The sequence below is a fragment of the Coregonus clupeaformis genome, chromosome 7, assembly GCF_020615455.1.
Source record: "Coregonus clupeaformis isolate EN_2021a chromosome 7, ASM2061545v1, whole genome shotgun sequence".
In the NCBI taxonomy this organism is placed as follows: Eukaryota; Metazoa; Chordata; class Actinopteri; order Salmoniformes; family Salmonidae; genus Coregonus; species Coregonus clupeaformis.
The window spans coordinates 67,513,656-67,537,649 of record NC_059198.1 but is presented as its reverse complement, the minus strand read 5'-3'; the positions used below and the strand labels follow the sequence as shown (position 1 = coordinate 67,537,649).

Here is a 23,994-nt window from a genome sequence, read left to right as displayed (position 1 = left end):
AGGGAATGAGGTTCTCACCCAAGATTTGACGGTACATGGCCATGTCCATCGTCCCTTTGATGCGGTGAAGTTGTCCTGTCCCCTCAGCAGAAAAACACCCCCAAAGCATAATGTTTCCACCTCCATGTTTGACGGTGGGGATGGCGTTCTTGGGGTCATTTCTCCTCCTCCAAACACGGCGAGTTGAGTTGATGCCAAAGAGCTCGATTTTGGTCTCATCTGACCACAACACTTTCACCCAGTTCTCCTCTGAATCATTCAGATGTTCATTGGCAAACTTCAGACGGTCCTGTATATGTGCTTTCTTGAGCAGGGGGACCTTGCGGGCACTGCAGGATTTCAGTCCTTCACGGTGTAGTGCGTTACCAATTATTTTCTTGGTGACTATGATCCAAGCTGCCTTGAGATCATTGACAAGATCCTCCCGTGTAGTTCTGGGCTGATTCCTCACCGTTCTCATGATCATTGTAACTCCACGAGGTGAGATCTTGCAGGCCGAGGGAGATTGACAGTTATTTTGTGTTTCTTCCATTTGCGAATAATCACACCAACTGTTGTCACCTTCTCGCCAAGCTGCTTGGCGATGGTCTTGTAGCCCATTCCAGCCTTGTGTAGGTCTACAATCTTGTCCCTGACATCCTTGGAGAGCTCTTTGGTCTTGGCCATGGTGGAGAGTTTGGAATCTGATTGATTGATTGCTTCTGTGGACAGGTGTCTTTTATACAGGTAACAAGCTGAGATTAGGAGCACTCCCTTTAAGAGTGTGCTCCTAATCTCAGCTCGTTACCTGTATAAAAGACACCTGGGAGCCAGAAATCTTTCTGATTGAGAGGGGGTCAAATACTTATTTCCCTCATTAAAATGCAAATCAATTTATAACATTTTTGACATGCGTTTTTCTTGATTTTTCTTGTTATTCTGTCTCTCACTGTTCAAATAAACCTACCATTAAAATTATAGACTGATCATTTCTTTGTCAGTGGGCAAACGTACAAAATCAGCAGGGGATCAAATACTTTTTTCCCTCACTGTATATATATATATATACACACACACACACTACATGGCCAAAAGTATGTGGAGTCGTGCTTGTCAAAACTTCTCATTCCAAAATCCTGGACATTAATATGGAGTTCTGTGAAGGCTTTCCACTAGATGTTGGAACATTGCTGTGGGGACTTGCTTCCATTCAGCCATAAGAGCATTAGTGAGGTCGGGCACTGATGTTGGGCGATTAAGCCTGTCTTGCAGTCGGCGTTCCAATCCATCCCAAACGTGTTCAATGTGGTTGAGGTCAAGAACACCTGCTCTTTTAAAGACAGACTGACCAGGTGAAAGCTATGATCACATATTGGTGTCACTTGTTAAATCCACTTCAATCAGTGTAGATGAAGGGCAGAAGACAGGATAAAGAAGGATTTTTAAGCCTCGAGACGATTGAGACATGGATTGTGTATGTATGCCATTCAGAGGGTGAATGGGCAAGACAAAATATTTAAGTGCCTTTGAACGGGGTATGGTAGTAGGTGCCAGGTGCAACGGTTTGTGAACTGCAACGCTATAGCGTTTTTCACACTCAACAGTTTCCCGTGTGTATCAAGAATGGTCCACCACCCAAAGGACATCCAGCCAACTTGACAACTGTGGGAAGCATTTTCAACATGGGCCAGCATCTCTGTAGAACACTTTCCACACCTTGTAGAGTCCATGCGGATTAATTGAGGGTGTCCTGGGCAAAAGGAGGGGTGCAATTCAATATTAGGAAGGTGTTCCTAATGTTTGGTATACTCAGTGTATAATGTTGTACAAAATGTCATTGTTTTTTGTTTTTTGTTGCATAAAAAAAAAGAATAGGGGTTTGACTGCTCTGGGGGTTGATCACTTACATCTTGTGCTCTTGACTTTCAGAGTTGCAGAATTGGGATGAAAGGATCTATTTTTGCCTTATAGCTAGCAAGCTAGCTGGCTGTTTGGATTCAAATAATACAGCCCCGGCTTTAGTTTTTCATCTGTCAGGAAGAATTACAACAAGTAATGCATGCTGTGTCCAGAGATGGCAAAAGAGCCTCAGGGACTGTTCTTAACCACTGTCTAGATGTGGTGGCTTTTCAGCACCCGTGGCTTCACCCAGGTGGGTGCTACATGTTCTGCAATGGAGGACCAGTACCTACGGAGGAGCGGGTCCTATGGAGGAACTGACCGTCGGAGAAGCAGATGTGGTGCACTGATGAAGTGCTGTCTTTTTTTCTCTCTACCTGTACCATCAACGCACCCTCTGCAGAAGTTACACCCTCTGCTGAAGTTACACTGCCTTTCCAATCTTAACTCCCAGCCTTTCATCTGAAGCTAAATGGAGACATTCAATCTCCATCTCTACCATCTCAATTTAAAGGTGTTGTTTGTTTAGCTTTTTATGCACTTCTGATTATTTTTGTAAGGATAAATTATTATTATTAGATTCCAACATAGCACAGCTGCTTACCTTCAGAGGAAACTTTTTCTTGTACTGTTCAACATGAACAAAGGAGTTGATAACCCCATGGATTACTTTCTGATTTGGGTCCTCGCCACACCGGTCACTGGAAGAGAAGAGCACAAGCTCTATTAGTGATACTATTTCTGTTGAGCATTAACCTGTGCCTAGCTAAAGAATGTGAATAAAAGAGTAAAAGGTGACTTGTGGTTTTAAATGACATTTCAATAAGTAGCCTAACAGTAACCTTGAACTGGATTAGCCTGCTACAACACAATAATAGATACTGTCAGAACAGAGCAAATGTTCATCCTTTACCTTCACAAAAACCAACCTCGAGACCAAGTCATTATGACAATCACAAACCGCTAAATAGGAGCACTGAACATTTTAGACATACAGTGCATTCAGAAAGCATTCAGACCCCTTGACTTTTCCCACATTTTACATTACAGCCTTATTCAAAAATTGATTAAATTGTTTTTTTTCCCTCGTCAATCTACACACAATACCCCATAATGAAAAAGCAAAAACAGGTTTAGAAATCTTAGCAAAACTTTTACAAATAAAAAACGGAAAAATAACATTTACATAAGTATTCATACCCTTTACTCAGTACTTTGTTGAAGCACCTTTGGCAGCGATTACAGCCTCGTTTCTTCTTGGGTATGACGCTACAAGATTGGCACAGCTGTATTTGGGGAGTTTCTCCCATTCTTCTCTGCAGATCCTCTCAAGCTCTGTCAGGTTGGATGGGGAGCATCGCTACACAGCTATTTTCAGGTCTCTCCAGAGATGTTCGATCGGGTTCAAGTCCGGGCTCTGGCTTGGCCACTCAAGGACATTCAGAGACTTGTCCCGAAGCCACTCCTGCGTTGTCTTGGCTGTGTGCTTAGGGTTGTTGTCCTGTTGGAAGCTGAACCTTCACCCCAGTCTGAGGTCCTGAGCACTCTGGAGCAGGTTTTCATCAAGGATCTCTATGTACTTTGCTCCGTTCATCTTTTCCTCTATCCTGACTAGTCTCCCAGTCCCTGTAGCTGAAAAACATCCCCACAGCATGACGCTGCCACCACCATGCTTCACCATAGGGATGGTGCCAGGTTTCCTCCAGGCGTGAACCTTCGCATTCAGGCCAGAGAGTTCAATCTTGGTTTCATCAGACCAGAGAATCTTGTTTCTCATGGTCTGAGAGTCTTTAGGTGCCTTTTCGCAAAGTCCAAGCAGGCTGTCATGTGCCTTTTACTGAGGAGTGGCTTCCGTCTGGCCACTCTACCATAAAGGCCTGATTGGTGCAGTGCTGCAGAGATGGTTGTCCTTCTGCAAGGTTCTCCCATCTCCACAGAGGAACTCTGGAGCTCTGTCAGAGCGACCATCGGGATCTTGGTCAGCTCCATGACCAAGGCCCTTCTCCCCCGATTGCTCAGTTTGGCCACTGTGTTCTTGGGTACCCTTCCCCAGATCTGTGCCTCGACACAATTCCGTCTCGGAGCATTCTAAAAAACCTGTTTTCGCTCTGTCAATATGGGGTATTTTGTGTAGATTTTGTAAAATATTGAATCCATTTTAGAATAAGGCTGTAACATAACAAAATGTGGAAAAGTCAAGGGGTCTGAATACTTTCCGAATGCATTGTACTTCAAGCACTTCTCCTCCCAAGCTAGCCCTGCTGAATCCTACTGCACATATAAACCAATAACTACTGTGCATATAAACCAAGAACAAACTTTTTGATTTCGTTCAGCAGCATCCGGATCAGGACAGCTTGCAGTGGCTCAATCATCAGCTTCCTCCACATGTCTAGTGCTAGCTGAAATGACAAAGTGGGGTGAATTGTATGAGCACATCATATTTGAGTTCAGCACACATAGAAATGTAAACTGATATATTGTGACATTTGTACTGGATAACTGAGATTGTAAGTAATGAGATATGATTGGAGACTGTTACCTCTCCTATCTCCATAAGTGGTTCGTTCATGTCAACCCCTCCGTAGCCATACTGCAAGTCTGCCTCTGTCAGTTTGTTCTTCTTGATGAACTGTGTGTTGAGGTACCTATATTAGAAAGATGGGAGAGAAAGAGCATTACACAACATAATATTAAAATAATAACACTTGATAATAAGTCTGTTATGGATCTAGAGCTGCACCAAAGTATTGGGACGACTAGCTAGCTATGGGTAACCCATAACTCAATACAGATTCACTAGTGTGTGAATGGCCAAGATCCCAGGGCCAATCAGGCCACAGAGAGATAGCAGACAGAAACTGTCAGGCAGAAAGAAACACTAGCTCTGAAGGATGTCATCAGACTGATCTGAGCCTGGCTCTACATTCTACATGACAAGTTGTTTTCACAGCTGTGCTGTCCTCTTAGCATTAGCAGGATATAGAGTACCAGTCAAAAATTTGGACACACCTACTCATTCAAGGGTTTTTCTTTATTTTTACTATTTTCTACATTATAGAATAGTAGTGAAGACATCAAAACTATGAAATAACACATATGGAATCATGCAGTAACCAAAAAAGTGTTAAACAAATCAAAATATATTTTCTATTTGAGATTCTTCAAATAGCCACCCTTTGCCTTGATGACAGCTTTGCACACTCTTGGCATTCTCTCAACCAGCTTCACCTGGAATGCGTTTCCTACAGTCTTGAAGGAGTTCCCACATATGCTGTGCACTTGTTGGCTGCTTTTCCTTCACTCTGCCGTCCGACTCATCCCAAACCATCTCAATTACGTTGAGGTCGGGGGATTGTGGAGGCCAGGTCATCTGATACAGCACTCCATCACTCCTTCTTGGTAAAATAGCCCTTACACAGCCTGGAGGTGTGTTGGGTCATTGTCCTGTTGAAAAACAAATGATAGTCCCACTAAGCCCAAACCAGATGGGATGGCATATCGCTGCAGAATGCTGTGGTAGCCATGCTGGTTAAGTGTGCCTTGAATTCTAAATAAATCACAGTGTCACCAACAAAGCACCCCCACACCATAACACCTCCTCCTCCATGCTTTACGGTGGGAACTACACATGCGGAGATCATCTGTTCACCCACACCGCGTCTCACAAAGACATGGCAGTTGGAACCAAAAATCTTCAATTTGGTCCAGACCAAAGGACACATTTCCACTGGTCTAATATCCATTGTTCGTGTTTCTTGGTCCAAGCAGGTCTCTTCTTATTATTAGTGTCCTTTAATAGTGGTTTCTTTGCTGCATTTCGACCATGAAGGTCTGATTCACACAGTCCCCTATGAACAGTTGATGTTGAGATGTGTCTGTGACTTGAACTCTGTGAAGCATTTATTTGGGCTGAAATTTCTGAGGCTGGTAACTCTAATGAACTTATCCTCTGCAGCAGAGGTAACTCTGGGTCTTCCATTCCTGTGGCGGCCATCATGAGAGCCAGTTTCATCATAGCGCTTGATGGTTTATGCGACTGAACTTGAAGAAACTTTCAAAGTTATTGACATTTTCCGTATTGACTGACCTTCATGTCTTAAAGTAATGACGGACTGTCGATTCTCTTTGCTTATTTGAGCTGTTCTTACCATAATATGGACTTGGTCTTTTACCAAATAGGGCTATCTTCTGTATACCCCCCTACCTTGATACAACACAACTGATTGGCTCAAACGCATTAAGAAGGAAAGAAATTCCACAAATTAACTTTTAAGAAGGCACACCGGTTAATTGAAATGCATTCCAGGTGACTACCTCATGAAGCTGGTTGAGAGAATGCCAAGAGTGTGCAAAGCTGACATTAAGGCAAAGGATGGCTATTTGAAGAATCTCCAAAGAAAATATAACACTTTTTTGGTTACTACATGATTCCATATGTGTTATTTCATAGTTTTGATGTCTTCACTATTATTCTACAATGTAAAAAATAGTAAAAATAAAGAAAAAACGTAGAATGAGTAGGTATGTCCAAACATTTGACTGGTAGTGTATACAAAATCCTGGGATGACAACGTGCTAAATGACTGTTAAAAAATGGTCGAAAGGAGCTTGTTGTAAGAAATTGATTGATATCTAAAGCTGTCACTGTGGTGTGAGGTAGCCAAAGTCTTAATTTCCCAAAACATCTGCCAATGTGATATATGAAATATCTGTACCTAAGAAAATTTAGTTTAGCCTAAATCAATACCCCAGAGAGGTATTACATCTATTTTTGTATGTTCATAAATAGCTTTATGAACTAACATTCAGTAGATAACAGATACAAATATTTTCTCCAAATTAAGAATCTTAAAAGTGTTCTTTACTCATGGTGCCAATCTCAGACTATATCAGGAAATACAATTGGCTGAGTGATAAGTACCAGCTACACAATAGCGGTACATTTGGATCGGTTTGGGGTTCCGCGGACCGATGCACTCATATCTTAAACATTTGAACAAGGACCGATGCGTATTGTATCGGTGAATCGTTACATCCCTAGAAAATACCTCTCAATTTTTGACTACTGATGCATCCTCTCCTTCAGTGTCTAACTGCATGTAACTGTGTTGACAGTCATTGTGCCAAGCTTCGCGAGGTAGGCAGCCTGTTCCTGATCTTGCACATCTGCGCGGCACCTTCAGCATTCAAATGCTAAAATGGCTTGCGTGTAATTATGCATTATTAGTTGAGTGACAACCTATGTAATTTGCATCTATGCAATGTTGAAAATGTTGTTTTCCGGAATAAAAGTAAGATACCGGAGACAACTCTCATCTGGCTATACCTGCTCAACGGGGCTCGCAATAGATTTTAATTTGTTTGTTCAGGTTCACCATCAGCAATAGTTTTGGTAGTTTTGCTTTAAACAATCGTTGTATATGGTCTTTTTTGTATATAAAGTGGGGGAAAAAGGTATTTAGTCAGCCACCAATTGTGCAAGTTCTCCCACTTAAAAAGATGAGAGAGGCCTGTAATTTTCATCATAGGTACACGCCAACTATGACAGACAAATTGAGAGAAAAAAATCCAGAAAATCACATTGTAGGATTTTTAATGAATTTTTTTGCAAATTATGGTGGAAAATAAGTATTTGGTCACCTACAAACAAGCAAGATTTCTGGCTCTCACAGACCTGTAACTTATTCTTTAAGAGGCTCCTCTGTCCTCCACTCGTTACCTGTATTAATGGCACCTGTTTTAACTTGTTATCAGTATAAAACACACCTGTCCACAACCTCAAACAGTCACACTCCAAACTCCACTATGGCCAAGACCAAAGAGCTGTCAAAGGACACCAGAAACAAAATTGTAGACCTGCACCAGGCTGGGAAGACTGAATCTGCAATAGGTAAGCAGCTTGGTTTGAAGAAATCAACTGTGGGAGCAGTTATTAGGAAATGGAAGACATACAAGACCACTGATAATCTCCCTCGATCTGGGGCTCCACGCAATATCTCACCCCGTGGGGTCAAAATGATCACAAGAACGGTGAGCAAAAAATCCCAGAACCACACGGGGGGACCTAGTGAATGACCTGCAGAGAGCTGGGACCAAAGTAACAAAGCCTACCATCAGTAACACACTACGCCGCCAGGGACTCAAATCCTGCAGTGCCAGACGTGTCCCCCTGCTTAAGCCAGTACATGTCCAGGCCCGTCTGAAGTTTGCTAGAGTGCATTTGGATGATCCAGAAGAGGATTGGGAGAATGTCATATGGTCAGATGAAACCCAAATATAACTTTTGGTAAAAACTCAACTCATCGTGTTTGGAGGACAAAGAATGCTGAGTTGCATCCAAAGAACACCATACCTACTGTGAAGCATGGGGGTGGAAACATCATGCTTTGGGGCTGTTTTTCTGCAAAGGGACCAGGACGACTGATCCGTGTAAAGGAAAGAATGAATGGGGCCATGTATCGTGAGATTTTGAGTGAAAACCTCCTTCCATCAGCAAGGGCATTGAAGATGAAACGTGGCTGGGTCTTTCAGCATGACAATGATCCCAAACACACCGCCCGAGCAACGAAGGAGTGGCTTCGTAAGAAGCATTTCAAGGTCCTGGAGTAGCCTAGCCAGTCTCCAGATCTCAACCCCATAGAAAATCTTTGGAGGGAGTTGAAAGTCCGTGTTGCCCAGCGACAGCCCCAAAACATCACTGCTCTAGAGGAGATCTGCATGGAGGAATGGGCCAAAATACCAGCAACAGTGTGTGAAAACCTTGTGAAGACTTACAGAAAACGTTTGACCTGTGTCATTGCCAACAAAGGGTATATAACAAAGTATTGAGAAACTTTTGTTATTGACCAAATACTTATTTTCCACTATAATTTGCAAATCAATTCATTAAAAATCATACAATGTGATTTTCTGGAGAAAAAAAATCTCTTTTTGTCTGTCATAGTTGACGTGTACCTATGATGAAAATTACAGGCCTCACTCATCTTTTTAAGTGGGAGAACTTGCACAATTGGTGGCTGACTAAATACTTTTTTTTGTACAAGGTAAAGTTGATAATTTCATAACGAAGACAGCAATCACTTTTGAGAGGCGCACTGCATGGGCAAAGCGAGAGGAAAAGAGAAGATCACGCCGTAAAAACTCCCAAACGGTTGTGGGGTGGTAGATGCCTAATCTCCCTTATGGCTCAGCTCAGGTGCCGACATAGTACACACACTATAGACATACAAATTTACACACACACACACAGATAGAGAAGTCAGCTCAGACAGATCCAGCTCAGAGAGGCCCAGCTCATGAGCTCCATCAGCAGTAGATTTTTTATTTAGAATGGAAAATTAATGTTTATGCAAAAAATGTTAGTGCATCGAATAGTGTCGCATCGATTCGTTCTCTAATCAAACCGAATCATTTCAAACTAAAACGTATCGTTCCTGTATCATATCGGAGAACTTGTATCTAGATATGTATCGAATCACCTTGAAAGAAAAAGATGCACATCCCTAATATTACCTGTATAAGCAATCCATGTAATCTGCTCCCTTGCTGTACTCCTCCCAGTATCTGTGGTACATCACTAAAACTTTCTCCTCAGACTCCAGAACTTTCTGAAATTACAGATTAGAGACACAATATCAGTTTATTACCTTGGAACCTCAATGACAAGCAGACAACCAACAAATACTGCTATTAGGCTATCCAACGCTGAGCAATGGGAAATTAGTCTGAATTGAGTGAAAATGGCATTATGAACTAACATTCAGTAGATAACAGATCTTATATATTTTCCCCATATGATTAAACGTATTTACCTTGTACAACTGTCTGACATGGTTCTCCAGGAATACCTTGGTCTCTGTGTACAACCTTTCACCCAAAGGCTCTGGGTATGCAACACACAAAGCATAGATGTCACTGATTTTAGAGTAAAGGACTCCAACACATTCATCTGTAACACTGAGGAAGAAAACATGCAGACAATTTATTTTCTACTGGAAAAGTGAACTTCAGAATTTCCTCAAGTTAAACCTTAAAGGGATACTTCGAGATATCTACTTCCACAGAGTCAGATGAACTTGTGGATACCATTGTTAGGTCTCTGTGTCCAGTATGAAGGAAGTTGGAGGTAGTTTTGCAAGCCGATGCTAACTAGCATTAGCGCAATGGCTGGAAGTCTATGGGTATGTGCTAGCAGATACCCATAGACTTCCAGACACTGCGCTAACGCTAGTTAGCATTGGCTTGCGAAACTACTGCTAACATTCTTTATACTGGACACTAACCATGTTTCCATCCACAGCTTTTATGCTAGTAAAGCCATATTGTATAAAAACAAATCACGACAGCTGTGATGATAACAGGAAGTTTTGGTGTGTAATTTGTTCATTCGACTTTGTGGGATCATTTTGTGACGGTAAAATTAGTTATGCGGTTAATGGCGGTAGAAACACCTTTATGCACAAATATTGATATAATAACCATCATATTAAAACAAATTTGGAGTCACGCGATGATATGGTCCTCCTACTACGACTTGGGAAACCATGCAGTTTATTAGGTTACAGATTAAATAAATTATGGTAAACTTCACAGAGTGGTGAAAGTGCACGGTGATCTTGATGCTCCTATCCAATAAATATCGAGGGTCTTATTCTGGTTACATGATGATCGATTCTTGACTGCAGTTTGACAAATACAAATATTATCCATAATAACCTCATCATGTAGACTAGAGACCCCGAACAGCCTACCCGCACTGTATCTGCGAGCTGTTGGCTAGAGTGCAGGTGCCAAGACCAGAGTAGGCACATTTGCTATTCAACACAAGTTTTTGTGACAAAACTATCGGTTGAGTTTAAAATGCGATGGAAACACATTGAACTTTAGATTTTTATTCGGTATATGACAACGTAAACGAAAAAGTACATTTTGCTATTTTTATCCGCAACAAGTCAATTTGGTAGAAACATACCACTGGTGGGAAAATGCACATATTGTATTTATGCAGATTCTAGAATATTCGCATGAAAATCTGTCGCCAATTGGATGGAAACCTTTTTACAGACACATAAAAATGGTATCCATGAGTTCATCTGACTCTAGGGTAGATAAAGGACCTCAATGCCAAAATCCTGAAGTATCCCTTTAATGGCTTGACTATGTAGGCACAGATCAGTGGCATTTTAGCCTACTAAATCAATGGTAAACTAAACCACCGAACACAGAAAGTTCAGAAACTCTTTTCTGTAGAGCTGAATCGAGGTAGGATACGAAAATCTGTCGTTCCATGTGGCCCTCTCCACATAATCAAGCATCACCACAGCCTTGATTGTCGTCAGTAGCTTGTTCCATGTTTCATCAAAGTCCACCACCCGCGGCTTCAAGGACATTGTACGGCTTCTTCTTCAGGCTGATGTAAAGAGGTAAAAAGAGCAGGGTTATTGGTGTGATTGGACAGTACTGGAATATTGGAGCAAGGTGTTTAGAATTATAAATGCAAATTCTTCATGTATGGATGTTGAATCAAGTAATACACTAAGCCAAATGTAATCAATCCAACTGCAATTAGGAATGATCTTTCCTCTTCAGGTTGGATAAACTGCTACATAATGTCTCAATAATTAAACAATACTTTGGCATACAGATAATTTACTGATCTGCCTGTAGCATAATTAACTCTGATTATAAGTACTATGCTTGCAATTACAATCTCAAACATGGTGTTGTGATAACAAGGTTATGACTTATTAATTGCCGAATGACAGTTTCAAATGGGTTCACAACTTAAACTCTAACTAAAAGACATATCAAAATATGTCATGTAAAAATGTGCAGGGGATGATATAAATATTGCTGTATCTCGTACTCAATATAGTGAAAGCACAAATGTAGTTATCACTATCATGTGAGATTTAACGTTAGGCCTAAATACAATTACACCTCAACATACAAACAATCAATGAAATGTCCTATTAATAGTTAGCTAGAAGGTAATAAAATGGACTGTTCCACCCTTGTTCACGGGCGGTTGCTAGAAAGCTAACGTAGCTAAAGTTAATTGACAGTGTAAACAATCCAATCGCCAGAATATTAGTCATGCTACCCAAATCATATGTAGCTAGCTAGTTAGCAAAGCGATTTGCTAACAATATGCAGGCATTCGTTACATTCACGTTAAGTTGAACAGGTAACAGGGTGAGTCTAATGCCAACGTTAGATATCCTGCAAGATTTTTACAAGAAGGCCTGGCTAGCTCTCTAGCAGCTATCAATTTCATTCGTCATTCAAGCCAGCAAGCTAAAGTTAGCTTGTCAGTTTTGGAGAATATTGCAACATGCTGCAGACATATTTGGCTTACCCACTGAAGTCACGAACAGTCAAATTTTTCTCGAATAATGTCATACATTTACTAACTAACCATGTAGCTAGCTAGGATTAGGAAGAAGCACCAAAATAGTTAACGTTAGGTACTAGTAGTAGCTAGCTGCTGGCTTTGAGATCCAGTTAGCTAGAGCTAGGCACGTAGTTCTAACTAGTAGCGACCGATTTGGGGTAGCTAGCTAGGTAAACACGTTTACAAGGTCAAATGGAGATGTCCAATATACACATACCTCTAATAAATATATATATGTTATTAAAAAGTCAAGTTTCTCCGCTGTCACAGGCTTGATCTCTCACTTACAGCATTACCAAACCTTACGGAATATACCATTGTATCAGCTGTAGGTGTACGGTATTGGAGTAGTTATGAATGTAGTAGTCATTAGCATTTAATATACTCATATTCGACAAATTAAATGTGTACCGTGCACAATAAAAATATTAATATCCAACAAAAGTCACAATTACAGATGGCGTCGATTCAAAGACTTATAAAAAATAAAAACATTGCAAAGCAAGACCCCTATTTTGTAATGGTGTCGGCACAAACTACGGGTACCCGTTTGGGAGCTGTATGGTAGAGCAAAAAGTCCTTTATGAAAACTAGAAAGTAAACGTTTCCTTCAGCCGTATAAATACAAACTGTGAAGTAGAAATACTAAGAGATGTTAAGTTGCGTCAATTCAAATCTGGTATTTGGGACAAAAGAGGTCATTACACAGTATCCAAGTTAGTGTAGTATTTATTAATGCAAATACTTCAATGGTAAATATGATGTTCGTATATACGGGCTCACTGAAATACCACGCAGGGCAGACAGAGAACTGATCCATTGTTACAGGTTCTTCCTCAAATACTCTGACAGAGAGAGAGAGTTCCCACCTCTCTGCTGGCCAATCAGAGTAGACACTGAGCGTGGTTTAGACTTACTCAGCCAATCCGTTGGCACACGGGCTGGTCCCATCCCCTTGGCGCATCCCTGTTGCCAGGTGTCTAGTTGTTATCCAGAAAGTCAGTTCTTTTGCAGTACACGTCCTTGGACGGTTCACAGATCACAAAGAGAGAGTGTTCGGGTATTGTGAGACACAAGTTCTTATCTGTCCTACCCCCTAACGTTCCTTACATGAATCACAGCCTGTTATGTGAAACAATTTATATCAGTATAGTACCAACCTTCTATGCTTATCATTAATGCATTCCTTCTAAGCTATTCATCACATACAGATCCAATTATGAGAAAACAAATTCCAACAGAGATATGCAAGATTATTAGTATGATTGACTGTAAATTATATTAAATCAAACTTCTATTTATTATATTAAGTTCACACGAAATACACATCTTTCATTTGACACTATCACTAAAAACAAAAAATGTGTCAATGTAATGTATTTCCCTACAGGTAATTTTTATGAATTAAATTAGGAGCGCATAAACAATTTAGCACCTGCCTGCCCAAAATGTTTAAAATGAACATAGGCCTATTTTATTTATTTGTTATTTGGCTTTGCACACTCTTGGCATTCTCTCAACCAGCTTCACCTGGAATGCTTTTCCAAAAGTCTTGAAGGAGTTCCCACATATGCTGAGCACTTGTTGGCTGCTTTTCCTTCACTCTGCCATCTGACTCATCCCAAACCATCTCAATTGGGTTGAGGTTGGGGGATTGTGGAGGCCAGGTCATCTGAAGCAGCACTCCATCACTCTCCTTCTTGGTAAAATAGCCCTAACACAGCCTGGAGGTGTGTTGGGTCATTGTCCTGTTGAAAAACAAATGATAGTCCCACTAAGCCCAAACCAGATGGGATGGCGTATCGCTGCAGAATGCTGTGGTAGCCATTCTGGTTAAGTGTGCCTTGAATTCTAAATAAATCACAGACAGAGTCACCAGCAAAGCACCCCCACACCATAACACCTCCTCCTCCATGCTATACGGTGGGAAATACACATGCGGTGATCATCCGTTCACCCACAGCACGTCTCACAAAGACACAGCGGTTTGAACCAAATTTGGACCAATCAGACCAAAGGACAGATTTCCACCGGTCTAATGCCCATTGCTCTTGTTTCTTGGCCGAAGCAAGTCTCTTCTTATTATTGGTGTCCTTTAGTAGTGGTTTGTTTGCATCAATTCGATCATGAAGGCCTGATTCATGCAGTCTCCTCTTAGCAGTTGATGTTGAGATGTGTCTGTTACTTGAACTCTGTGAAGCATTTATTTGGGTGCAGTTAATTGCCAATTTCTGAGGCTGGTAACTCTAATGAACTTGTCCTCTGCAGCAGAGGTAACTCTGGGTCTTCCTTCCCTGTGGCGGTCCTCATGAGAGCCAGTTTCATCATAGTGCTTGATGGTTTTGCGACTGCACATGAAAAAACTTCCAAAATTCTTGAAGCTTTCCGGATTAACTGACCTTCAGGTCTTAAAGTAATGATGGATGGTCGTTTCTCTTTGGATAACAAAGTTGACGAGCTCAGGGCAAGGGTTTCTTTCCAGTGAGACATCAGGGTCTGTAACATACTTTGTTTCACGGAAACATAGCTCTCTCTGGATATTCTGTCGAAATCGTTCCAGCCAGATGGGTTGCAGTTCATTGCACAGACATAAATAAATATCTCTCCGGGAAGCAGAAGGGCGGAGGTGTGTGTTTCATGACTATGACTCATGGTGTAATTGTAGTAACACACAGAAACTCAAATCCTTTTGTTCAACCGACCTAGAATACCTCACAGTCAAATGCAGACTGTTTTATCTCCCAAGAGAATTTTCCTCGGTTATAGCCACGGCCGTTTATGTCCCCCCTCAAGCCGATACCACGACGGCCCTCAAAGAACTTCACTGGACTTTATGCAAACTAGAAACCACATAACCTGAGGCTGCATTTATTGTAGCTGGGGATTTTAACAAAGCAAATTTGAGGACTAGGCAGAAACTCAAACAGGAAGTACCCATGCTAAGAACTATTCACTGCTGGTCTGACCAATCAGAATCCACGCTTCAATATTGTTTTGATCACACGGACTGGGTAACTGAACTAAATGACTATTGCCCCGTAGCACTCACCTCTGTCATCATGAAGTGCTTTGAGAGTCAAGGATCATATCACCTCTAACTTACCTGTCACCTTAGACCCACTTCAATTTGCTTACCGCCCCAATAGATCCACAGACGATGCAATCGCCATCACACTGCACACTGCCCTATCCCATCTGGACAAGAGGAATACCTATGTAAGAATGCTGTTAATTGACTATATCTCAGCATTCAACACAATAGTACCCTCCAAGCTCCTCATTAAGCTCAAGGCCCTGGGTCTGAACCCCGCCCTGTGCAACTGAGTCCTGGACTTCCTGACGGGCCGCCCCCAGGTGGTGAAGGTAGGAAACAACACCTCCACTTCACAGATCTTCAACACTGGTGCCCCACAAGGGTGCGTGCTCAGCCCACTCCTGTACTTCCTGTTCACCCATGACCGCGTGGCCAAGCACGCCTCCAACTCAATCACCAAGTTTGCAGACGACACAACAGTAGTAGGCTTGATTACCAACAATGACGAGATAGCCTACAGGGAGGAGGTGAGGGCTCTGGGAATGTGGTGCCAGGAAAATAACCTCTCACTCAACGTCAATAAAACAAAGGAGATGATCGCTGACTTCAGGAAACAGCAGAGGGTGCACCCCCCTATCCACATCGACGGGACCGCAGTGGAGAAGGTGGAAAGCTTCAAGTTCCTTGGCGTAAACATCACTGACAAACTGAAATGGTCCACCCACGCAGACAGTGTGGTGAAGAAGGCGCAACAGAGCCTCTTCAACCACAGGAGGCTGAAGCAATTTGGCTTGGCACCTAAAACCCTCACAAACTTTTACAGATGCACAATTGAGAGCATCCTGTCAGGCTGTATCAACGCCTGGTACGGCAACTGCACCGTCCGCAACTGCAGGGCTCTGTTATGGGTGGAAGATGGCACAATGATGCCATCTGTGGTAAATGTTAATTACTGCAACTTCTGTGTTTTACCGGTGTACTTGAGATACCCGGATGTATTGCAATATACTGAACAAGACTGGTTACTCGCATCAATGCCTCTGTCTCGTCATTTAACATTCAAACATGGTGTCAGAGTCAGATAACTAACCATGCTTTCCGCAAATTAGAGTCACCTGTTCTGGTTTACAAAAAAAAAAAAAAAGCTTAGTTGAGTAAAACTTAGCCGGAATTGTCCTTAGCTAGATTGAGTTTGCTAGTTAGCTTCAGTGTTGTTAGCACCGTTTAGACATGGCAGCGAACATTCCCCCTCCCGCCGTTATGAAGCTCAGCGGAGATTGGAGCACAAACTGGGATACGTTTAGAGGTGAATGGGAGGACTATGCACTAGCAACGGGACTTCGGGAAAAGGACGATGAGGTAGTGGCTGCCACTTTGAGGACTATAATGGGAGCTGAATGCCGACACATATACAAACACAACCTGAACCTAACAGAAGCTCAGCATGGTAACGCTACAGCTATTCTTGATGCTCTCGAACTTTACTTTAAGCAAGCAAAGAACGTTATCTACGAGCGTTATGTTTTCGGTTGTTGCAAACAGGAGGACGGGGAGTCCATTGACAGCTTTGTCACTAAGCTAAGGGAAAAGGCAGCTACATGTGACTATGGTGCTTTAAGAGATGAACTGATCAGAGACAAGATAGTGCTTGGCATAACTGATGAGGGCACCCGCAGACGTTTGCTGAGAGAACGTGACCTGACACTGGTCTTGGCAGTGGAGACATGCCGTGCAGTAGAGCTTACGGATATACGGATATGAAGCTAGAAAGGCAACATACAGTGGGGAAAAAAAGTATTTTGTCAGCCACCAATTGTGCAAGTTCTCCCACTTAAAAAGATGAGTGAGGCCTGTAATTTTCATCATAGGTACACGTCAACTATGACAGACAAAATGAAAAAAAGAAATCCAGAAAATCACATTGTAGAATTTTTAATGCATTTATTTGCAAATGATGGTGGAAAATAAGTATTTGGTCAATAACAAAAGTTTCTCAATACTTTGTTATATACCCTTTGTTGGCAATGACACAGGTCAAACGTTTTCTGTAAGTCTTCACAAGGTTTTCACACACTGTTGCTGGTATTTTGGCCCATTCCTCCATGCAGATCTCCTCTAGAGCAGTGATGTTTTGGGGCTGTCGCTGGGCAACACGGACTTTCAACTCCCTCCAAAGATTTTCTATGGGGTTGAGATCTGGAGACTGGCTAGGCCACTCCAGGACCTTGAAATGCTTCTTACGAAGCCAATCCTTCGTTGCCTGGGCGGTGTGTTTGGGATCATTGTCATGCTGAAAGACCCAGCCACGTTTCATCTTCAATGCCCTTGCTGATGGAAGGAGGTTTTCACTCAAAATATCACAATACATGGCCCCATTCATTCTTTCCTTTACACGGATCAGTCGTCCTGGTCCCTTTGCAGAAAAACAGCCCCAAAGCATGATGTTTCCACCCCCATGCTTCACAGTAGATATGGTGTTCTTTGGATGCAACTCAGCATTCTTTGTCCTCCAAACACGACAAGTTGAGTTTTTACCAAGAAGTTATATTTTGGTTTCATCTGACCATATGACATTCTCCCAATCCTCTTCTGGATCATCCAAATGCAATCTAGCAAACTTCAGACGGGCCTGGACATGTACTGGCTTAAGCAGGGGGACACGTCTGGCACTGCAGGATTTGAGTCCCTGGCGGCGTAGTGTGTTACTGATGGTAGGCTTTGTTACTTTGGTCCCAGCTCTCTGCAGGTCATTCACTAGGTCCCCCCGTGTGGTTCTGGGATTTTTGCTCACCGTTCTTGTGATCATTTTGACCCCAAGGGGTGAGATCTTGCGTGGAGCCCCAGATCGAGGGAGATTATCAGTGGTCTTGTATGTCTTCCATTTCCTAATAATTGCTCCCACAGTTGATTTCTTCAAACCAAGCTGCTTACCTATTGCAGATTCAGTCTTCCCAGCCTGGTGCAGGTCTACAATTTTGTTTCTGGTGTCCTTTGACAGCTCTTTGGTCTTGGCCATAGTGGAGTTTGGAGTGTGACTGTTTGAGGTTGTGGACAGGTGTCTTTTATACTGATAACAAGTTCAAACAGGTGCCATTAATACAGGTAACGAGTGGAGGACAGAGGAGCCTCTTAAAGAAGAAGTTACAGGTCTGTGAGAGCCAGAAATCTTGCTTGTTTGTAGGTGACCAAATACTTATTTTCCACCATAATTTGCAAATAAATTCATTAAAAATCCTACAATGTGATTTTCTGGAGAAAAAAAATCTCAATTTGTCTGTCATAGTTGACGTGTACCTATGATGAAAACTACAGGCCTCTCTCATCTTTTTAAGTGGGAGAACTTGCACAATTGGTGGCTGACTAAATACTTTTTCCCCCACTGTATGGACAATGTCAATGCTGCATTCAGGCAGCCAGTAAAGAAATTCCCTTTTGCCACAGCTAATGCTAATACTACAGCCAACTCTGCAGTAGACAACCCCAATGCATGCCGATATTGTGGCATTTCTCATGGACGAGGAAAAGAACACTGCCCAGCCTATGGAAAAATATGCAAATCCTGTGGTACAGCTAATCACTTCGTAAGGGCCTGCATGAAAAGCAAGAGAAAGGAGGGTAAAGTGCACTCCATTGAAATAAACACAGATGAAGGGAACAACAGCACAGAGGATGTATATGCTAGCGAGTGCATAGGGGCAGTAAGGGCAAAATGAAAAAAATGGTTTGTCACTCTGCTACTTAATAATAAACCACAGCAATGCCAGCTAGATTCAGGGGCCACATGTAACGTTATGAGCCTTAAAGATAAAAAGGAGGCTCGCGCCCAGAGACAAACTCACACAGAGTAGCACCAAGCTGAAACTGTATTCAGGCCAGTTCTTTAGGCTTGTTTGTGACAGAGTGTGTTTTACGTGGCCAGAAACACACTCTTGAGTTTGAAATAGTTGAGGCTAGTCAACAGCCATTACTGTCAGGTTCTACATGCGAGCGCCTTGGGCTTATTAACTTCACCATCCCAGCTGATCTTAACATTATAGACAAAGTCCAGGCTGGGCCCTTGAGCAAGGAGACTCTCCTAAGCAAGTACCATGATGTCTTCAACGCACCGGTCGAGTCAGTTCCTGGCGAAGTCAACTTTGAGTTGGATGCAGCAATCCAGCCTGGCCAGTGTGCACCCCGCAATGTACCAGTGGCCATGAAAGTAGCTACGAAGGCTCAGCTTGACAAATATGAAGCAGATGGCCACATCATATCCGTCACGAGCCTACAGACTGGATAAGTAATATGGTTATCGTCAAGAAACCAGACAAGCTACGGATATGCATGGATCCTAAACACCTCAACCGGGCTCTGAGACGTTCACATTACATTATGCCCACGTTGGAGGATGTTCTTTACAAGCTCCCAAAGGCCAGAGTCTTCACGCTCGTGGACGCCAGAGATGCCTTCCTGCAGTGCAAGCTTGACGAGCCCAGCAGCTACATGACCACCTTTTGGACACCCTGGGGCAGGAAGAGGTGGTTGAAGCTCCCGTTTGGTGTCTCCGTGGCTCCAGAGGTGTATCAGCGGAAACAGCACGAGCTGTTGATGGGACTCAGCGGCGTGGAACCCATAGCAGATGACATCCTCGTAGTGGGCTGTGGGGACAGTGATGAGGAGGCAGAATGTGACCATGACGCCAAGCTGGTGGCCCTGATGGTCAGATGCAGACAGGACAAGCTAAGGCTAAGCAAAAAAAAGCTTCAGTTTAAAGTGCCAGAGGTTCGCTTTCATGGGCACATCTTGTCCTCCACCGGATTGAAGGCGGATCCAGAAAAAGTGAAGGCTGTCTTGGATATGCCCCACCCATCTGACGTGAAGGCAGTGCAGCGCTTCGTCGGATTCGTCACCTACCTGGCCAAGTTCCTACCGCGGCTCTCTGAACTGTGTGAACCACTAAGGAGGCTCATGGACAAGGACACCATCTGGCATTGGCTCCCAAAACATGACACAGCGGTGAGGGAAATAAAACAACTGGTCACCCAGACACCTGTACTGCGATACTACGATGTGTCAAAACCTGTCACGATTCAGAGTGACTCAAGCCAGTATGGACTGGGCTGTTGCAAGAGGGCCAGCCTGTGGTATTCACCTCTAGGGCACTCACTCCAACAGAGCAGAACTATGCCCAGATAGAGAAGGAGTGCCTCAGCATTGTGTTTGCATGCCAACGCTTCCACCACTACCTGTACGGGCGTGACAATATTACCGCAGAGACCGATCACAAGCCCCTTATTGCTATATTCAGCAAGCCTCTCCTGAATGCCCCGAAACGACTGCAGAGCATGCTACTGGCCCTACAAAACTACAACCTCAAGGTGGTGTATAAGCCAGGGCCAGAGATGTATGTGAGTGACACGCTCAGCAGGGCTACTGCATCAGGCTCTCACACACGCTCCATGCATGAACAACACGCAGTGTGCAGCTTACAAACAGAGCAAGTGGATGTTGAACACATCAACCAGGCTGACTACCTCAATGTTACGGACCAGCGCCTTATACAAATCAGACAGCACACAGACAGGGACGAGCAACTCCAGGCATTGAGGTCTGTGATTCTAATGGGCTGGCCCGACTGCAAGGAAGAAACTGCTTTAGCCATCAGAGAATATTGGCCAGTCAAAGAAGAGCTCAGTTTTCAAAAGGGAGTAATATTCAAGGGTCAGAGAGTCGTTATTCCCCGGTCTCTGCGCCCTGAGATGTTAGCGCGCGTGCACTCAAGTCACATAGGAGGTGAGGCCTGTTACAGACAAGCACGTGACACACTGTATTGGCCAGGAATGCAGAGTGAAATCAAAGACTATGTCAGTAAATGCACAATCTGCAATGAATATGCCATTGAGCAACAGAGAGAGACGATGATGTCCCACGAGCTACCAATGCGCCCCTGGCAGATAGTAAGTCTAGATCTCTTCCAGCACAGTGGCAAAGACTTTCTGCTGGTAGTTGATCATTACTCAGACTTCTGGGAGATTGACCTCCTCCCCGACCTCTCAGCAGAGACAACGATCAAACGCTGCAAGGCTCAGTTTGCCCGCTATGGCCAGCCAGATAGGGTAATTTCAGATAATGGACCCCAATTCTCGGGATGTGAGTTCCGAAAATTTGCTGCAGAATGGGAATTCGAGCACGTCACTTCATCACCACGACACCCAAAAGCTAATGGGAAGGCTGAGTCAGCAGTAAAAATCGCAAAGAACCTCTGCAAAAAAGCTCTGCGAGAGGGCAAAGATGCCTAGAAAGCAATCATGCAGTGGCGCAATACCCCGACAGAAGGCATGGATAGCAGCCCGGCCCAGCGCCTCATGGCACGGCGTTTAAAAGCAGCTCTGCCAGTAGCAAGCACTCTCCTGGAGCCATGTGTGTTGACAGACGTGCTGGTGAAGCTACGTCACAGAAGACAGGTCTCCAAGTTAATCTACGACAAATCAGCAAAAGACTTACCTGAGCTCAGGGTGGGTGAAACTGTGTGAATGAAGCCACTACCAGGGGACCGGATGGGCCTCTGGAGACTCGGATCCTGTGTACAGAAAGTGGCACCACGCTCCTACTTGGTCGAAGTGAATGGATCACTGTACCGTTGTAACAGGGTTGACCTTCAGATTGCTGAGCCAGCATCTACTCAGAACTCTGATGGTCATAGGGGTTGCATGACAAAAGACGGAACCCCAGCAAGTCACATGGGGCCTGAGGCACTGGGCGAAGAGCCAGGGGATCACAGGTCGGCCACTCCCTCGCCCATCAATACTCCCCTTAGACAGTTAGGTGACACGCCTGTGCCCGCAGTCCACGCAGACAAGCCCCCTGTCTTTTCACGCTGCGGACGTCTGTCCCAGCCACCAAAAATACTTAATCTGTAGGTTTCCCATTAGGGATTGTTGACAGACAGAGATAAAAGTGAAGAGAGTATCAAAATGTGGTTAACTAAAAAAAAGTCTAAAAATAGGTTTGTTTTGTTAGTGAATTGACAGCTCCTGTCCTATTTTATAAAAGGGAAGATGTTATGGGTGGAGGATGGCACAATGATACTATCTGTTGGTAAATGTTAATTACTGCAACTCCAGTGTTTTACCGGTGTACTTGAGATACCCGGATGTATTGCAATATACTGAACAAGACTGGTTACTCGCATCAATGTCTCTGTCTCGTCATTTAACATTCAAACAGGCTCTCCAGAGGGTGGTGCGATCTGCCCAACGCATTACCGGAGGCAAACTACTCTCCCTCTAGGACATCTACAGCATGCGATGTCACAGGAAGCCCAAAAAGATCATCAAGGACATCAACCAACCGAGCCACTCCCTGTGCACCCCAATATCATCCAGAAGGCGAGGTAAGTACAGGTGCATCAAAGCTGGGACCGAGAGACGGAAAAACTGCTTCTATTTCAAGGACATCAGACTGTTAAATAGCCATCACTAGCACATTAGAGGCAGCTGCCTATAGACATAGACTAGAAATCACTGGCCACTTTAAGAAATGGAACACTAGTCACTTTTAATAACGTTTACATATCTTGCATTACTCATCTCATATGTATATACTGTATTCTATAATATTCTACTGTATCTTGCTTTCAATTTTCGCCTAAAATGACATACCCATATCTAACTGCCTGTAGCTCAGGACCTGAAGCAAGGATATGCATATTCTTGATATAATTTGAAAGGAAACACTTTGAAGTTTGTGGAAATTTTTCACTGTAATAGCTACTGTAAATTGGACATTGCAGTAAGATTGACAAAAATGTAAGCTTTCTGCCCATATAAGACATGTCTATGTCCTGGAAAGTTTGCTGTTACTTACAACAGTCATACTAATCACATTAGCGCATGTTAGCTCAACCGTCACGCATACGGGACACCGATCCCGTATGGGATAAAAGTTAAGTAAGTTGTGGAATTTCTTTCCTTCTTAATGCGTTTGAGTCAATCAGTTGTGTTGTGACAAGGTAGGGATGGTGTACAGAAGATAGCCCTACTGGTAAAATACCAAGTCCATAATTTAGCAAGAACAAGCTCAAATAAGCAAAGAAAACTACATCCCATCATTCCTTTAAGACATGAAGGTCAGTCAATACGGAACATTTCAAGAACTTTGAAAGTTTCTTCAAGTGCAGTCGCAAAAACCATCAAGCACTATGATGAAACTGGCTCTCATGAGGACCGCCACAGGAAAGGAAGTCCCAGAGTTACCTCTGCTGCAGAGGATAAGTTCATCAGAGTTACCAACCTCAGAAATTGCAGCCCAAATAAATACTTCACAGAGTTCAAGTAACAGACACATCTCAACATCAACTGTTCAGAGGGGATTGTGTGAATCAGGCCTTCATGATCGAATTGCTGCAAAGAAACCACTACTAAAGGACAACAATAATAATAAGAAGAGACCTGCTTGGGCCAATTAACATGAGCAATGGACATTAGACCGGTGGAAATGTGTCCTTTGGTCTGGAGTCCAAATCAGAGATTTTTGGTTCAAACCTCTGTGTCTTTGTGAGATGCGGTGTGGGTGAACGGATGATCTCCGTATGTGTAGTTCCCACCGTAAAGCATGGAGGAGGAGGTGTTATGGTGTGGGGGGTGCTTTGCTGGTGACACTGTCTGTGATTTATTTAGAATTCAAGGCACACTTAACCAGCATGGCT

The 23,994-nt window shown here is 43.2% G+C and overlaps 1 protein-coding gene and 1 pseudogene across 5 annotated transcripts in view; one reads left to right on the top strand and one right to left on the bottom strand.

Moving 5' to 3' along the window:
* Window positions 1–12,599, bottom strand: part of LOC121570006 (cullin-2) — a 45,746-nt gene extending 33,147 nt beyond the window's left edge. For 4 of the 5 annotated variants that reach the window (XM_041881444.1, XM_041881447.1, XM_041881446.1 and 1 more), the window contains exons 1-7: window positions 12,492–12,599; window positions 11,152–11,290; window positions 9,693–9,795; window positions 9,394–9,488; window positions 4,421–4,526; window positions 4,198–4,280; window positions 2,483–2,579 (exon numbers count right to left, since the gene is read on the bottom strand). In XM_041881444.1, the coding sequence (XP_041737378.1) occupies window positions 2,483–2,579; window positions 4,198–4,280; window positions 4,421–4,526; window positions 9,394–9,488; window positions 9,693–9,795; window positions 11,152–11,270 (603 nt within the window). In that variant the 5' untranslated portion in view covers window positions 11,271–11,290; window positions 12,492–12,599. Of the gene's footprint in view, window positions 1–2,482; window positions 2,580–4,197; window positions 4,281–4,420; window positions 4,527–9,393; window positions 9,489–9,692; window positions 9,796–11,151; window positions 11,291–12,238; window positions 12,467–12,491 lie in introns of those variants that run through there. The other variant, XM_041881445.2, reaches the window with a different exon arrangement.
* A 9,026-nt stretch (window positions 12,600–21,625) lies between these two features.
* LOC123491288 overlaps window positions 21,626–23,994 on the top strand; it is a 116,057-nt pseudogene continuing 113,688 nt past the window's right edge.